Source organism: Eptesicus fuscus, chromosome 6, assembly GCF_027574615.1.
Source record: "Eptesicus fuscus isolate TK198812 chromosome 6, DD_ASM_mEF_20220401, whole genome shotgun sequence".
Lineage (NCBI taxonomy): Eukaryota > Metazoa > Chordata > Mammalia > Chiroptera > Vespertilionidae > Eptesicus > Eptesicus fuscus.
In genome coordinates this window covers 25,087,358-25,106,290 of record NC_072478.1, presented here as the reverse complement: position 1 = coordinate 25,106,290, position 18,933 = coordinate 25,087,358, and the positions used below count along the sequence as shown (strand labels likewise).

The following is an 18,933-nucleotide window of genomic DNA, read 5'->3' as shown; positions in this document are numbered from 1 at the left end:
GCATGGAGGCCGCCCCTCACTCTCCCAGAGCTAGCAGTGGGCCCCAGAAGAAGCTGTAGCAGTGAGTGTTGGGCTACAGAGCACACTATGCAGCCCTGAGAACTGGAGAGGCAGAAGCATTTTCCCCAGAGGGGAAGATGCATGCTTGGGCTTAATCTAGAGATGGGTGGAGATACAGAGGTAAGGGAGCTGAGGTCAGGCAGTTGGCATTACTGGGAGGAGAAAAAGCCACAAATGCACCCGCCAGCCTATCTCGGCTCACCCCTCACCCATTATGGCTGAGCCTAGTTGGGGCACCTCAGACTCCTCCAGCAGTGCAGCACTGCTGGCAGCATCTGGCTGCAGGGGACAGCACTGGGATTTCATGGGATCAGAACCCCATAGTCTATCACATTCCCCCACAGGGATGGTACCTTGAGACCTAGTAACCTGGTCACAAAGGAGGTACCCACCTCCCCAGGGAATCGGCTTTTTTCCACCTCTGTATAGGAGCAGCGATCCAGAGCAGACAGTAGTGCAAGAGAAACTTCAAAATTTGTACTTCAGCCAAAACCGGTTTGGCTCAGTGGATAGAGCATCGGCCTGTGGACTGAAGGGTCCCAGGTTCGATTCCGGTCAAGGGCATGTACCTTGGTTGCGGGCACATCCCCAGTAGGGGGTGTGCAAGAGGCAGCTGATCGATGTTTCTCTCTCATCCATGTTTCTGACTATCCCTCTCTCTTCCTCTCTGTAAAAAATAAATAAAATATATATTTTTAAAAATTTGTACTTCATCGCCATATACTGGCAAACAAAAGATAGACTATTAACCTAATAGAGAAGTGCCCCCCCCCCCCACACACACACACTCATACCCCAGTGCAAAGTATAGTAGTTAATTGAATTTAAGGGAGAAAGAGTTCCTGGCTGGCTGTTTATCATCTCTGCACCTTTGTAGGCCTCCTCGGTGGTCCTCATGGTCTTATGATGGCTAACAATTACTGAGTGCTTGTGTCAGACACTGTTCTGAGCTCCCTTATGTGTAACATTTAATCCCTGCCAGAACTCTAGGAAATGTATTGTCATCCTTATTATTATGGATGAGGGTATGGAGGCAGAAAGAAGTAACTTGAGCAAGATTATACCACTTGTTAGTGAATGATGAAAATATTTGAGCCCGGAGCCCTCTTAGTCACTATGCTATGCTGCCCCTCAATATGTAAGTGCTATGAAAACTGGAATGAGTAGGAGGATGGTGGCCAGAGTAGGCCTCTGAAGAGTGGATAGTTTTTTGTTTTGTTTTTAAATCTTTATTGTGGAGAGTACTACATATATGCCCTTTTTGCTCCCATTGACCCCTTAAAGCCGGCCCCTGCCTCCCATCCCCCACCCCAGGCCTCCACCACCCTACTGTCTGTGTCAGAGTGGACAGTTTTGATTTGAAGTCTAACTTGTGAGAAGAAGCCAGGCACGAGCAGATTTGGTGATGCATGATTCAGGCAAGGAAGGCAGAAAGTGAATTGCTTTGGACTCTCATTTCAGATCCGCTGGCTCATGAATCAACAAAAATCAGAATTTTCTCTTTTACAGTAGAGACTACAAAGAAGTTTTTATTAAAGTCCTCAATGTAGGTCAGTGGCCACCACAGGCAAGATACACTAAGTAAAATTTTATGGGGTCACAGAGGTCAGTATGAGACAGTCCAGATAACAGTTCCAGGAAATAACCGAGGACAACATGGCCCAGCGGACATGCTGATTTGTTCTAGCTAGAACATAGCAGAGGGGTAAAGATGAGTTAATATGTGTAGACATTTGTTGTCATTCTCTTCTCACTGCATTGCTTGACTTGCTTTCTCCTTTGATGTTTGCAGGAATCTGCATTTTTTATTTTTTATTGGATTTTAGAGAGAGGCAAGGAGAAAAAGAGAGATGGGGAGGGAGGGAAGGAAGGAGGGAGGGAGAGAGAAACAGAGACAGAGACAGAGACATTGATTAGCTTCCCTAGAGTGGGGATTGAACCCACAAACTGGGTATGTGTCCTGGCTGGGAATTGAACTTCCACCTTTTGGTGCATAGGAAAACGCTCCCACCAACTGAGCTGCACTAATCAGGACAGGAGTCTGTGTTCTTGAAGTAATTTCCACAAGAGGTGTAGTAATTGGTTGGCTATTCTTTTTCCTTGGTAGATGGTGAGCCTTTGGGTGTGCTACTTCCAAGTTCGTCTTTGGTCAGGAATATCTTCTAGTATGTCATGATGATATTTCTTCTCTATGTCTTCAGGCTACATATCTAGGAATACTAATTATCAGCCCTTTGGATCTCTGTTGTCCTTAACTTGCATGATCTCACCAAGATTATGCTCTGCTGAAAAATCTCCTCAGAGCTTCTTTTATGTCCCTGTTCCTCAGACTGTAGATGAAGGGGTTCAGCATGGGGGTGACCACCGTGTACATCACTGAGGCCACTGAACCCTTTCTGGAGGGTTGGTTGGTTCCAGAAGTGAGATAGACCCCAAGGCCGGCACCGTAGAACAAGGAGACAACTGAGAGGTGAGACCCACAGGTGGAAAAGACTTTATACTTTCCCCTAATAGATGGAATGCTCATAATGGAAGAGACAATTCTAGAATAAGAAAAAAGAATCCCAGTCAGGGGAATAACACCCATCAGGCTAGTTACAAAATATTGTAGGATGTTGTTGGCAAGTGTGTCAGAACAGGCAAGCTTGAGGATCTGAGCAAGTTCACAGAAAAAGTGAGGGATTTCTGTCTCTTTGCAAAAGGACACCCTCAATACCATCAGACTTTGCAACAAAGAATAGCTCAGGCAGATTAACCAAGAAATCAGAAGGAGGATACTACAAAGGCGAGGGTTCATGATGACTGTGTAGTGCAAGGGATGACAGATGGCCACAAACCGGTCATAGGCCATCACTGTGAGGAGCAAATCATCTAGCCCAGCAAAAAGCATGAAGAAATACATCTGGGTGAGGCAGCCTTCAAACGTGAGGTCTTTGCTCTGTGTCTGGATGTTCACCAGCATTTTCGGGACAGTGGTGGAGGTGAAACAGATGTCAGTGAAGGACAGGTTGGAGAGGAAGAAGTACATGGGCGTGTGGAGGTGGGAGTCGGAGCTGATGGCCAGGATGATGAGCAGGTTTCCTATAACACAGACTAGGTACATGTAAAGGAACAGCCCAAAGAGGAGGGGCTGCAGGTCCACATCTTCTGAAAGGCCCAGGAGAATGAATTTTGAAGTAGCTGTTTGATTTCCTGCTTCCATATACATTTATGGGAATTGCCTGAAGAGAGGCAACAACTATGTTAAAACAGTAAAAAAGCAGGAATGTGCCATCTATTTCAAACTCATTTAAGTTTTAAGTTTTATCTGAGAGTTTTATTTTCTTAAGTTGATGAAAATGTCATCAATAATATTCCTTTCCTGCTTCCATCAGTACTACCTGGAATAGTGACTCTTTTTTTAAAAAAATATTTTTATTGATTTCAGAGAGGAAAAGAGAGGTAGAAACATCAATGATGAGAGAGAATCATCCATCGGCTGCCTCCTGCACGCCCCACACTGGGGATCGAGCCCACAACCCGAGCCTGTGCCCTGACCTGGAATGGAACCATGACCCCCTGGTTCATAGGTCGACACTCAACCATTGAGCCGTGCCAGCTGGGCTGGAACAGCTACTCTTTAAAATTAATGTCCCACACTATTCAGGGTTCTTCTTTGCATTGTCCCTGACTACTGGCTAGTCCACCTCTATAATTCCTGTGAAAGGACAATCAGCCTCCTGAATGTCTCTTTTCTGCCTTGTAGCTGTGGTCCCTTTGTGTCCCAGGGAAATGTAGAGTATGGGAAAATCACTGGGAGTTGCATAATTAAATGCTTTTTTAAAAAGATATATTTTTATTGATTTCAGAGAGGAAGGGTGAGGGAGAGAGACATAGAAATATCAATGATGAGAGAATCATTGATCAGCTGCCTCCTGCACGCCCCATACTGGGGATCAATTCCGCAACGTGGGCATGTGCCCTTGACCGGAATCAAACCCAGGACCCTTCAGTCCACAGGCCAACGCTGTATCCACTGAGCCAAACCAGCTAGGGCTTTAATGCTTTTTTTAAAGAAAAAATTTATTTAGAAAGTTAGAGGTAGTAAAAGTGAGCTTAGAAGAAACGAGCTTGGGATACCTGTTACAGAGGCAAAAGGTGGGTCTTGGAGCTTAGGAAGGTACACTCGAAGATTCCTGTGGGTGTGCTCTGGGGGGAAGGGGAGAGAGACACAGAAAGCTAGTTGTGTTTTTTCTTTGCCCTCATGACATTTGCCAGTATCTTGAACTAGACCATTCTCCATCTCAAGATTGACCCAGAGAAGGTTATTGGGGAAAGATTTTATAGATAATTCTTACACTATTACAGTTACTTTATTACTGTCCCAGTTTATTCCTCTGCCATTGTAATGAGCAGTGTACCATAATACACTCAATTCCCAAGACAAATCAGACCATTTTGTGTCCTGCATGGTTGTGTTGTAGTTCTTTAACTTTCTTTAGGTTGGGAGAACTATGACTTTTCTGTTTCATTTTCATTCATATCCCAAGCACTCAGCACAGTACCTGGTACATAACAGGGGCTCTATAAGTATGTGTTAGGAGAGATTTTCGGGGCATAGTAGAGGCAATTCCCTATCGAAACCCTTTAATCAAGAACAAAGACACCATTTATCACGAAGGCTTTTCAGTTGAACTTAATGAGAATGAGAGCGTCCTTCCTAAGGAGACCAGTGAAAGTAATTACAAAGGAATAGATCAATAAAGTACATACAAGAAAGTTTTTAAAAGAGTAATGATGAGGAACAGGCACTTTAAGAATGGGAATAGACATAAATACAGGGATTGCCAAAAGTAGATTTATGGTTGTATGTGGAACACAGTTTATTCTTTTTGTTGTTGTTAGGATTGCTTGGTTAATATTCTTTTGTTGGAAAGGCATGGTTTGGGCAAAGGAGAAAAGGAAACCAGCCCAATAAAGGGGAATGTTTGATTGGACCTTTGCCACAGCAGAGAGGGGCAGGTGTGGCAAAGGTTCAGGCTGTCCCACAGGCACTGATGTCTGTGTATGGGGCACCAGAGGACGCCTGTCACACCTGAAACACAATTGCAGAGCTCAGGAAGAATCACTGTTTTTAAAACTATTATTTCCCTGACATATAAAATATGCATACATATAAATATACATGCCCTCTTCTGAGCTTCCCCTGCCCTCCACTTAATATTTGGCTATGGCCTTCTTCTCATGTGAATGAATTGGATGTACAGACATAATTTTTAATGGCTACAGTGTTATCCCTGACTGTTTGACATTACTATGGTTTACTTCACTAACCCTTTATTGTGGGGCAGGTTGTTTCCGGTTTCCCCTGGCATCAATAACTACAGTAAACGTAATTGCTTATTTGACTGTTTACTTAGGACACATTCACAGACATGGAACTCCTGGCCCAAAGCTAATTCACTTGAATTTTGATCCACATTTCCAATTGACTTTCTAGAAAGTGCTTCTGTTTGTTTAGTCTAGTGCTCGGCAAACTCGTTAGTCAACAGAGCCAAATATCAGCAGTACAACGATTGAAATTTCTTTTGAGAGCCAAATTTTTTAAACTTAAACTAGATAGGTAGGTACATTGTTATTAACTTAATTAGCGTACTCCTAAGCTGGCCTTTGCTAAAAACTCAAGGGGCCAAAGAGCCGCAGTTTGCCGACCACTGGTTTAGTCCATTGATTTTAAGTCAGATTACACTCCCACAAACGGGTTAAGAGAAAACTGTTTAATGCACCTTGGGCAAATTGCAAACTCTTGCTGAGCTTGAGCAGCCCCGGGGCGCGGGACCTGGAGGATCTGGGCTGTATGGTGAAGTCCAGGGTGGCGCAGCCGAGGGCCCTGTGTGAGGTCCACGTTTATGAACACACACACACACCCTCACTCCCGCTCTGCACCCTCGGCCACCAGGAAACTCCGTGGAGCCTGCCATGAGTTGGGATGCATCCAGTCCCAGCACCATGCAAGTCTGAGAAAGTTTCCCCAGACTGACTCCTCACCCGAACCGACGGGAGGCGGGACCAGGAGGGTCCGGGCTATAGGGTGAAGTCCAGGGAGGTGCTGGTGGCATTGCCGAGGGCCCTGTGTGGGTGCAGGCGTGTGAGTGTGTTTCGCTTGGATCCACGCTCATGCACACACTCACACTCCAGCTCTGCACCTTCGGCCACCAGGAACCTCGCAGAGTTCAGCCCGCTCGCCAGTCCCCTCCCACTTAGTCGAGCCTTCAGTGGTTATGGACCCTGGCTCTTTATATAAATAGATTATTTGTAAATTGTATTATTTTCCATACAAACTACTGTAAACCTACTTTTGCCCACACCTGTATATAGAGGGATCAATGGAACAAATTGAACAGTCAAGGAACAGATACTAGCCAATATGAGAATTCAGTTTAATATATATCACAAATCACCCATAAAAGGTAAGTTATATAAGTGACAATGTTTAAAAAACTCCTTAACTTTTTAAACACCTCAAAATAAATAGTAAGAAAGAGTGGCAACATTGAGAACAGAACACTATACTAATAAAAGGATAATATGCTAATTAGACCAGGAGACCTTCTGTACAAAGCCATGGTGGCGGGGCTGAGGCAGAGGCAGGGGCAATCAGGCCGGGAGGGGAGGGCAGTTGGGGGTGATCAGCCTGGCAGGGGGGGCAGTTGGGGGCGAGCAGGCCTGCAATGGGGGGCAGTTGGGGGTGATCAGACCAGCAAGGGAGGGCAGTTGGGGACAAGCAGGCCAGTGGGGTAGCAGCTGGGGGCTATCAGGAAGGCAGGTGAGTGGTTAGGGGCCAGCGGTCCTGGATTGCTAGAGGGATGTCCGACTGCCGGTTTAGGCCCGATCCTTGTGGTATCAGGCCTAAACCAACAGTCAGACATTCCCCGAGGGGTTCCCGATTGGAGAGGTTGCAGGCCGGTTGAAGGATCCCCCCTCCCCTGTGCACAAATTTTGTGCACCGGGCCACTGGTAGATAAAATATTTATGTGACTTCCTGAAGTGTAAAAACTTCCTAATTAGACCAGTGAAAGTAATTACAAAGCAATAGGTCAGTAGTTTAAAGTACATACAATAAATCATTTGTTTGTCAATAATACATGACATAAAAAGGCAAATTCAAATCTGAGGGAGGGAGAACTTATAACTTATGAGAAAATATAAAAGTGCAGTAACTTACAAAGCTCTTAAAAATAATAAGAACCAAATAGAAAAAAATAAGAGGATAAATACAAGTAGATAAAAACATGAAAAAGTGCTCAAATTTCATACTAAATCAATGAAAACTAAAATAGGACAAGGAATCAGGAATAGATGAGGATGGCTGTTGCTACAATACTTTTTCATAAAATAGATGAGTATACGAAGATTATTTAAGAAGACTCTGTGGTATCAAAATGGCAAAATAAACTGCCACTGGACACTTTCTGCACTCACAATGCTGCTTTAATCCAGGTCGTGCTAACCTCTCATCTGTGCTGCAAATAGATTGCCACCCATTTGGCTCATTCTGCAGGGGATGTCAGGATAGTTCCAATCTCAGCATTGTATGCATCTTAAAAATTACTCAGGGGCTCCTGATCCCTCTAGGGGAGAGCCCAAACACCATTGCCCTCCATGATCTGGCCCCTATCCTATTGCTCTGTCTTCATCTCTCATTCCGCCACCCTTTTCCTGGCTTCTAATCCATCCTTTGCATTAAAGAGGGAATTCCCCAGAACTTTTCAGTGAGACAAAAGGATGACTCACTGAAGTGTCCCATGGCCTGCCTAATTCACTTTCTGGTGGAATGTTCCTTTGCTTCGGACCTAGCCTCTGAAGTTAATGCTCATAGGAATTTAATAAATTGCAAGTGATTTTTGCCCAGCATACATGCAAATTATTTTCAGGTAAAAGGATTACCCCAAAGTTATAGTTTATTGCCCTATGGGAGAAAAGATGACCCCAAAAGCTTTGATTTTATTTTTCTATATTTTTGCATCTAACTTAGAAAATTAATTCCATCATTTCTTTCCTGCCTATATAAATTTCTGTTCTTCAAATGCTCCTCAAACTAGCTTCACTCCCCTTCTCATTAATACGTCTTTGGCATATGCTCTCTATGTATTCGTGTGAGTCACATTTTTATCCACATTTTATCCAAAGTGATGCTTTGACATTAGATACTCAACGTCTTTTAATTCTGGGAACATTCTGTGCCGTTTGATAGCTTTGGGCCTTTGCATTTACCAGCCCCTCTCACCCTGGTCCTCCTTCCTTCTTCACATGGAAGAGTCCTATTCCTCCTTCCACACTGTCCTGAAATCTTTATTGACCTCCATTCTGCACTAACCACTCTCTCTCTGGACATTCTCTGTACCTTGGTAGACTAAACTGCACATGGGGCAAGCCATTACATTGCTTTATTGCATGTCATAGAATTTTAATCCTCCCAGGAGAGCAACACATTACATCTACCTCTTTATGTGCAGCACCTAGCTCAGTGTTAGGCACAGAGAGATGCTCCATAGATGTAGAAATGTCCCATTGGAGAAAAACTTGGGCAAGGGAAAGTTCGAGTGGAGAGAGGATTGTGAGGGGAAGACCCAGAACTGAGAGGCAGTGGAGGACAGTAGACGTAAAGATAGAAGTAAGAGAACATGAGGTCTAGGGAGGCTTGGAAGAGCCCTGTCCAGAGCCGGGGACTTTTAACTTGACTTTGGTGGGCTTTTCCTCCTGTACATCCCTGCTTATGTGCCAGGACAGCATGCAAGTAAAAGTTTTGTCCCCCTCTTACCTCTTTGCCACAACAGTTTCTGAGAATGCTGGGGCATCACAATGGAATTTCTGAAGGTCTGGGCTCTATTATCTTTGCTTCTCTCAGTGGAGGACAAATAATAAGGGCAGGAAAAGGGATGAAATGCTAAGCACAGGGCCCAGGGATAGACTGATACCTGACGTAGCTCAAGGGAATTTCCTCCTGGCCTGGGAGAGGCGAGCCTGAAATGAAAGACGCAAGAGGATTATTTGGTTCTGAATCATTTTCCTTCTCATTAAAGAAAATGCTGTTTTGATTGTTTGTTTCTAGAGACCTCCTCCCTGACAGTCAGTGGAGTGATCTCCTACCCACTGGGAGGAAGAGGGAGCCACGTGTTGGATCCTAAGTGCCAGGCTTTGAGTTCTGTGTACCATGTAACTTGTTTCATTTCATCTGCACAGTCTCCCTCAAAGTCTGTGCACATTTTATTGTTTTATAGATTAGGAAAGGAGCATAGCATGTTAATGTAATCTGTACAGGTCATGAGGCAGAAAGGCGTAAAGCCAAGTTAAAATCCTCAGTCTGACTCCGGACCTGGGGCACCTGGCCGGTGTTCTGCCTCTGCCAACCCACCTAAGTTACTTCACTTCCCGGATGCTCTAGGAAGAGATCACCTATTCATTGTGCTCTTCCCTTTGGGCTTTCTGGTAGACCACAGCAAAGAGCAGTGAGGGGTGCCTGCTGCATCAAATATAGGATGTATGGATGGTTGAGGTCATAGGCAAAGAGCACAGAGTCGGCACACGGTAATTTAGGGCAAAGCCCCTGTTCCTGGATATCCCAATAGAGTTGTCCACTTCTTCCTCCAGTCATGTAATTGGCTCAGACAATCTCAGAGAGACATAACATCAGGGTCTTAATCCTTGTCTGCTCTACTTGTCAGCTTTGTGACATGGGGCAAGTTCTTAATATCTTGATTCCGAGTTGACACAACTGCATTGAGTAATGATTGACAGATAGCAATGCTCCCTGTGTGGTCAGCATGAGGTGGTGCATAAAGCAAGGGGAAAATAAGTTTTAGATATTATCTTTAACAATATTAAGGCTGATCCCCGTGTCATTTAGCTTAAAAGTTCTGTGACCTGAAGTCATGATACCCTTTGATCCCTGAGATGACATTTTATTTTTGTCCTCTTATAACTAGATATTTACTATTTGGAGAAAAACTAATGAGTCTCATTTATTCTCTAGGGCCTATATTTCCTGGTACAGAGGAAGCTTTGAATACAAAACAAAAATCTCTCTCAAATATTGAAAACACCCCTCTTCAGTTAATAAAAACAGCATAGACAGTATGGCTCCCACAAATTAGCTTCCTCCTTTTCAAGGATGCCCCATAGAACTAGAGAGAAGATAAAATAGTGTTTGCTTTAAATTGTCTATGTAATGGACACATTTTTGATGTACCAATGTAACATTATCCTATCTAATAATAGAGTAATATGCAAATCATCACTCCGCTACACTCACAAGCCATGCCCCAGCCATACCCACCATCCAATCAGCGTGAGTATGCAATTAAACTGAAAACATGGCGGCAGCCCCGTTTCCCAGCATCTCCTGGTCTCTGGGAGTCGGAGAAGTCAGGCGCCAGCGCCTGAGGCTGGCTGCAGCCACGGAGACCAAGAAGCTGTCCGCCCCATGATCCCAGGCCTCAGCCAGCCTCAGAAGCCTCAGGTCCGCCCGCCCTACGTCCTGGGGAGATGGAAAAACAGGGCCCCAACACCTGAGGCTGGCTGCAGCCACGGAGACCAAGAAGCTGCCTGCCCCGTGATCCCAAGCCGCAGCCAGCTGGAGAAGGCACCCTCCCCACGTCCTGGGGGAGACAAGAAACCAGGTGCCAGCACCTGAGGGTGGATGCAATCTGGGAGACGAAAAAGCCGCCTGCCCTATGATCCCAGGCTACAGCCAGCTGGAGAAGCCTCCCACCTCATGTCCACCCGCCCCACGTTCTGGGGGAGATGGAGAAACCGGGCCACAGTACCTGAGGATGGCTGCAGCCCAGGAGATGGAGAAGCCGCCCACCTTGCGGTCCTGGGCACCAGTACCTGCAGCTGGCCGTGGCCTGGGAGACAGACAAGCCGCCCACCCTGCAGTCCTGGGCACCAGTACCTGCAGCTGGCTGTGGCCTGGGAGACAGAGAAGCCACCCACCCTGTGGTCCAGGTGCCAGCACCTACAGCTGGCTATAGCCTGGTAGATGGAGAAACCGCCCACCCTGCAGTCCTGGGCACCAGCACCTGTGGCTGGCAAAGAAGCCACCCACCCTTCAGTCCTGGGCGCCAGCACTTGCAGCTGCAGCACAGGCGAAGCCCCCTGTCCACCATCCCCTGAGGCTGCAGCCAGCCTGGGCACCTATGGCTGACCAGAGGGAGGGAAGCCCGGATCCTTGGTGCCTGTGGTCAGCTGGAGGAGGAATCCTGGGTACCAGGTGCGGGCCGATGCAGAGGTCGTTAGGGGCAATCAAGCCAGCAGGGGAGCAGTTAGGGGCAATCAGGCAGGCAGGTGAGCAGTTAGGAGCCAGCAGTTCTGAATTGTGAGAGGGATGTCCAACTGCTGGTTATCCTATGAGGGGTCCCATATTGGAGAGGGTGCAGGCCAGGCTGAGGGACACCCTCCCCGCTGCCCCCCGTGCACGAATTTCGTGCACCGGGTCTCTAGTATCTTTATATAAATATAAAGCACAAGTTACAGTGATACTATGCACATTGTAATTGCTAATTAAATTGAATATTTTAAAATTACAATAAAATTAAACTTTTTTTAGTTTTAAAAGTAAGTATGGGTAAGATTTTGAATTTCAGTTGAAGGCACACTAATGAAGAATTGAATGGAGATGCAGAAAGTAGTACTGTGCCTAGAATATAAAAGAAAGAGAAAGAAGGTATGTTGTAATTGATGGCATTTACAATTTTCTGCAACAGAGCAAAATAAAAAAGGTGTGTGTTTTGTAAAAATTTTTCAGTGACAATGTGGACACAATTAAGAGGTATTTTTAAAGAAATAATTAATAAATTTGATAAGATTTCTAGTACCAGTCAAATAATTGACTAATTTTGACATCAGAAGCATGGTGGTATAAGAGGCTCCCCTGGTCTCTGTCCCTGGAGTTACAACAATTTTAACAATTATAATTCAACACAGGATTCCCTGCTCAATACACAAACATCTGAGAGATCTGCACATTGAAACATCTGGCGATGGGAAAATGGGAGCCAAGAGGAGGAGGGAAGGGTAAAGAGCAGAGCCAGGTGCCACAGAGGCAGCCCAGTGCTCACTGCAGGGCTTGGGAGAGGGGAGAAATCAGGTTGTAGTCTGCACTCTGAAGAGCAGAGAAGGTAGAAGGAGCATCTCTGCCTGAGTGGTCAGCACATACTTTGTCTGAACCCAGTGACCTGGGCAGAGACGGAGCGTAGATATGCGGATGCGGTTGTCTGGCAGCTGCTACTGCTAGGCAGGAAAACAGCCATAGAGCATGGAGGCCGCCCCTCACACTCCCAGAGCTAGCAGTGGGCCCCAGAAGAAGCTGTAGCAGTGTGTGTTGGGCTACAGAGCACACTATGCAGCCTTGAGAACTGGAGAGGCAGGAGTGTTTTCTCCCAAGGGGAAGATGCATGCTTGGGCTTAATCTAGGGATGGGTGGAGATACAAAGGTAAGGGAGCTGAGGTCAGGCAGTTGGCATTACTGGGAGGAGAAAAAGCCACAAATGCACCCGCCAGCCTATCTCGGCTCACCCCTCACCCATTATGGCTGAGCCTAGTCGGGGCACCTCAGACTCCTCCAGCAGTGCAGCACTGCTGGCAGCATCTGGCTGCAGGGGACAGCACTGGGATTTCATGGGATCAGAACCCCATAGTCTATCACATTCCCCCACAGGGATGGTACCTTGAGACCTAGTAACCTGGTCACAAAGGAGGTACCCACTTCCCCAGGGAATCTGCTTTTTTCCACTTCTGTATAGGAGCAGAGATCCAGAGAAAACAGCAGTGCAAGAGAAACTTAAAAATTTGTACTTCAGCGCCACCTACTGGCAAACAAAAAAAGATTATCAACCTAATTAGAGAAGTGCTACTCAAAACACTCACACACACATCACATTTTATTCCCATGCTTAGGCAGAGAAAGAATTCCTCAAATACTAGGAATAACCAAGGTAACAAGGCAGCTTAGAAAGAAAATGAAAATCTCTAGAAAATAAAAAGAGGATATGTAATTCAAAGGCAGAGAATTCAAAACTGAATTTCTAAAAAAACAAGGTACAAGAAAACATAGGAAGTTTAATGAACTCAGAAACAAAATTAATGAACCAAAGGAGTACTTTACCTAAGAGATTAAAACTTTAAGAGAGAACCAACTAAATCCTCGAGATAACTCAATAAAAGAGATGAAAATGAACTAGTAAGCTTAGGAAATAGAGCTAACCAGATGGAAGAAATAGTGATATTGAAGATAGAAATCTAGAAATGATGCTGATGGAAGAAGAGACTTGAGAGTAAAAAAAATTCAGTAACTCTTGAGGTCTGACTCCATCAGAAGGATATTATCATTTACATATGAAGGAGAAAGAACGACTTCCAGACATACAGAAGCTGAGTGAATTTACCACCAGACCTGCATTTTAGGAAATAATAAAGAATCCTATCTAATAATAGAGTGATATGCAAATTAGGTGTCACTCCGCGACAAAATGGCGGCCCCTATACCCACAAGATGGCGCTGCCCAGTCCCCTCAGCCCCGCTGCTGGAGTGTCTGGCCTGTCCCACCAGCAAACAGAGCACTGAGAGCAGGGCATGGTTGCTTCCTTAGTGCTGCAGCAGCAGGAAGCCACCAGGCCCCTCGCACACGGAGCCCGCGGAGGAGCGGGGCTTGGCGTCTGTCTTCCCGTTGGTCTCCGCGGCGATTGAGAAGCAGCCAGGCCCTGCGCACACGGAGCCGGCGGAGGAGCGGGGTCTGGCATCTTCCTATTGGTCGCAGAGGCTATTGGGAAGACTCCAGTGCCAGCAGAGCAGGGCATGGTGGCTTCCTGATCTCGGCAGCCGGGAAGCCGCCAGGCCCTGCAAAGCCAGGCATGGCGGCTTCCTTAGTGGGGCAGTGGCAGGGAAGTCCCCAGACATGGCAGACAGAGCCCAGACAGCAGGGCTTGAGGGCTTCCTTAGTGGGCAGTGGCGGTGGAAACACCCCTAGGCCCTGCAGACAGAGCCTGGACAACAGGGCATGGGGCTTCCTTAGTGTGTCCGTGTCTGGGAAGCCCCCAGGCCCGGCAGACAGAGCACACTGCAGGGCATTGGGGCTTCCTTCACATGGCACATGGCAGCAGCAGGCAGAGAACGACAGCAGGGCATGGGGGCTTCATCTCCATGGCTGCAGGGAAACCTCCAGGCCCTGCAGAGAGCAGAGAACCATGGGGAGTGGGCCTAAGCCATCAGTAGGATATCCTCTGACAGCTCCTGGATTGTAGAGGGTGCAGGTTGGGCTGAGGGACCTCCGTGCACGAATTTCGTGCACCGGGCCTCTAGTCTATATATAAAAGGCTAAGTGTCTGTCCGTCTGACCAGTAGCTATGACGTGCACTGGCCACCAGGAGGCAGATGCTCAATGCAGGAGCTGCCATGATGCGCACTGGCCATTTAAAAATAAACTGCACCACAGACCTGACACAATAAACCAGCACTCGGCTTCCCCCAAGTGGGACACAGGCCCTGTTGCCACACCGGAGCAACACCGCACCACATCACAGCCACTGCTGCCAAGACCCCATGGCACAAAATGCGGCCTCCAGCCCAGCCCAGCCTGGAAATGGTCACTGTGGGTACTGGGTAATGATGTCACGTAGCAATGCCAGGCTTTCTCCCTCTAGTGACTAGCCGCCTTGGAGTTTTTTCAGCCCAGGAACCCAACTTGCTTTATAGCCAGGTGCAAACATTTACAGTTTAACAAATGTTTGTGAAGCATTTTCATGTGCCTCATCTCATTTGATCCTCACAGAAGTCCTGGAGTAGGTATATAGGAGACTTGGTAGAATCCTATTTTCTTTTCATTAACCAGAAAATGAAGATTTAGAACATTTAGAAACTTGACCCGACTTTAAATAAGTAAGAAATGGTTGAACTTGAAAATGACTTCAGGTTTTCTTACTGTGCAGAATATAGTCAAACAATGCTGCAGTTAAATATTTTACACTTAGTTCTCCCTGCGTGATCTACAATAATAATCTGCTTTGTGTTGATATTTACTGCTGTGTTTCTGACAATTACCTGAAAGAGAAGTTGGGGTGCTTCACTGGGCTGGAAAAAAGTTTAGCTAAATCAGAAAGCAGGTCTAGTTAAGCAAGTTTATTCTCTATATATAAAAGGCTAAGTTGACTTGTGCATGCACAATACATATAAAGTTCTTGCTGGCGCCAATTGCACACATGTGTTTTGATCTGTCATTGTTGATCATGAATTTGGTTGACACTTCTGTTATAGAGAAAGGGTGAATAGCGATATTAAAATATTTCGTCTAATTAATTTCCTTTCAGTGTGCATGAATCCGTGCATCGGGACACTAGTGTTATTTGATTTGAAACAAAAAATCAAAAGGTACAAAACTGTAAGTTAGATAACTAGCATCCAGAAGCAGGAAATTATAACTTTTATTCAGAATAGGGTATTACACTCTTAAGTATAGTATAAAGATTAAAGGAGGTAAAAATATTTTTTTCTAAGAGAAGAAAATTAGCTACTGCAATTGGGAAATAAATTTAAAGCATAAATAGAGCTAATCTGTGACAATAAAAACAGGAGAGAGCAAAGGTCTGAATTTATAAGGGAAATGGAGATTAAATGCATTCAAAAGAAAAAGACTGCCATATTTATGGAACATTATTTTTTTACATAAACCTAGTGGTAAACACACAGACACAGACCAAAACTGAAGACATTTAACTTCAAAAAGAGGAAACAGAGGAAAAAATATGGAATACCACGAAACACAACTAACAGACAGAAACACAAAGGAAAACAACCAACGAGGCCACAGAACTACCAGAAAACAAAAGATAACATGGCTATGTATCTTTATACATCAACTAGAGGCCCAGTACATGAAATTCATGCATGGGGGGGGGGGGAGGGCAGTGGAAGGGAAGTTGTCCCTCAGCCCAGCCTGCACCGTCTCCAATTTGGAACCCCTCGAAGGATGTCCAACTGCCCGTTTAGGCCCAATCCCACAATTCAGGACTGCTGGATCCCAACCACTTGCCTGCCTGCCTGCCTGATTGCCCCTAACTGCTTCTGCCTGCTAGCCTGATCACCCCCTAAACACTCCCCTGCCAGCCTGATCGACGCCTAACTGCTCCCTGCCAGCCTGATTGCCCCTAACTGCCCTCCCCTGCCGGCCTGGTCACCTCTAACTGCCCTCTCCTGCCAGCCTGGTTGCCCCTAACTGCCCTCCCCTTCTGGCCTAGTAGCCCCTAACTGACCTCCCTTGCAGGTTGCCCCCAACTGCCCTCCCCTGCTGGTCCTGTCATCCCCAACTGTCCTCCCCTGCCAGCCTGGTCACCCCCAACTGCCCTCCCATGCAGGCCTAGTCCCCCCAACTGCCCTCCCCTGCAGGCCTGGCCATCTTGTGGTGCCCATCTTATGTCCACATGGGGGCAGCCATCTTGTGTGTTGGAGTGATTGTCAATTTGCATATTGTGCTTTTATTATATAGGACTAGCAGCCCGTTTGCACGAAGATTCGTGCAATAGACCTTCATTCACCTGGCTGCCTGCACCAGTTTTCTGCTGGCACCAGGGACCCAGGCCTTGGCTGTGGCCACCGCCTTCTGCCTTCTTTCAGGCTCAGGGCTTGGCTCCGGGCTCAGCTGCACCCAACATCCCTGCTAAGGATCACAGGAGCCGACCCCCAGAGGTTTCCTGCGATCCGTGCAGGCTCCCCGCTGGTGCCCAAGGCTTAGGCTTTCCCAGCCTTGGGCTCGGCTGAACCCCAGCGTCCCTGCAACGGTTTCCTGGTGGGCGTGGCTGGTGGGTGTAGCGAAGGTAAGGTCAATTTGCATATTACTTTATTACTAGGTAGGATAATTACCATAAGTGTAAGTGGACCGGTTTCACCAATAAAAAATGGCACAGAGTAGCACATTGAATTTAAACACAACACACACACACACACACACACACACACACACACACACACGTGCTGCCTTTAGGAGACATCCCAGCTGCAATGACAAATATAGACCCAAAGTGAAAGGGGGAATAATGATTCTCCAAGCAAATGGCATCCAGAGAAAGGTGGGTGTAGCCAGACTTAAATCTGACAAAATAGATTTCAAGATTTAACCTTTTGCACTCGGATGTCGAGTGTGACTCGACACGGTTAGCATCGGTAGCAGGAATCGAGAAAAAAGCAAGCGAGTGAAAAGGGTTAAAAGAAAAAGGTAACAAGACAGGTGGACATTTTATTATGATAAAGGGTCCAATACATCAAGAAGACATAACACTTAACTAATATATATGCACCAATCAGGGAGCACCAAAATATATAAAGCAACTACTAACAGAACTAATGGGAGAAACTGACAAAAAAACATCAACAACCCACAATTATAGTAGGGCATCTAAATACCCCATTGACAACTATAGATCGATCATCCAAACAGAAAATCAACAAGGAAATACCGGCCTTAAATAATACATTAGATCAGCTGGACATAATCAACATTTAAAGGGCCTTTCATCCTAGGACACCAGATTAAACATTCTTCTCTAGTGCACATGGAATGTTCCCAAGAATGGACCATATGTTGTGACACAAAACAAGCCTCAACAAACTTAACATTCTCCCACCACAATGCTTGGAAATTGGAAATCAATGCAAAAGGAAAGCAGGAAACACCACAAATATGAGGAGATTAAACAATATGCTACTAAAGAATGATTGGATCAAGAAAAGATTTCAAAAGATATATAAGAGACATGGGCATGACAACACAACATATCAAAACTTTTGGGATACAGCCGAAACCGGTTTGGCTCAGTGGGTAGAGCGTTGGCCTGCAGACTGAAGGGTCCCAGGTTTGATTCAGGTCAAGGGCATGTACCTTGGTTGCGGGCACATCCCCAGTGGGAGGTGTGCAGGAGGCAGCTGATCAATGTTTCTCTCTCATCGATGTTTCTAACTCTCTATCCCTCTCCCTTCCTCTCTGTAAAAAATCAATAAAATATGTATTTAAAAAAAAACTTTTGGGATACAGCAAAAGCTGATAGAGGATTAATATCCAAATATGTAAAAAATTCGTGCACCTCAACAACCAATAAAACAATCCAATTAAAAAAATGACTAGAGGGTCTGAAGAGACACTGCTCCCAAGATGACATACAAATGACCAACAGATAAATGAAAAGATACTCAATTTCACTCTGAGAAAATTGAAAAGCAAAACTACATTAAATGCTTCTTCACACCTATTAGAATGGCTATTATCAACAACACAGGTAATAGCAACTGTTGGAGAGGTTGTAGAGAAAAAGGAACCCTTATCCACTGGTGGTGGGAGTGTAAACTGGTACAGTGACTACAGAAAGCAGTACAGAGCTTCCTCAAAAAAGGATCTAGTTACCATATGGCCCAGCAACCTCTGTTCTGGATATCTGCACCAAAATTTTAAAAACATTTATTCACAAAGATATATGCACCCCTATGTTCATTACAGCATTATTCACAGTGGCCAAGACATGGAAACAACCAAAGTGTCCTTTGATAGATGATTGGATAAAGAAGATGTGGTACATATGTACAATAGCATACTACTCAGCAATAAGAAAAGATGAAATACTGACATTTGTGACAACATGGATAGATTTTGAGAATATCATAGTAAGCAAAATAAGTCAGAAAAAATCAAGAACCAAATGATTTGATTCATATGTAAGATATAAAACTGAAAGCAGCAAATGAGCCATCAAGAAAAAAAGTGCTCATAGACGCAGATAACAATATGGAGGTCCCCAGAAGGAAAGGTTAGGGGCGAGGTAGGAAAGGAGATTAAATATATAGTGATGGAAGAT

The 18,933-nt window shown here is 45.5% G+C and overlaps 2 protein-coding genes across 2 annotated transcripts in view; one reads left to right on the top strand and one right to left on the bottom strand.

The window, feature by feature from the left end:
- Positions 1-18,933, top strand: part of LOC103303168 (olfactory receptor 7D2) — a 54,564-nt gene that overhangs the window by 26,816 nt on the left and 8,815 nt on the right. The window lies entirely within an intron of this gene.
- Positions 2,336-3,268, bottom strand: LOC103303167 (olfactory receptor 7D4). The gene has a single exon (XM_008160191.3). It carries the CDS (start codon positions 3,266-3,268, stop codon positions 2,336-2,338), a length of 933 nt encoding a protein of 310 aa, XP_008158413.3.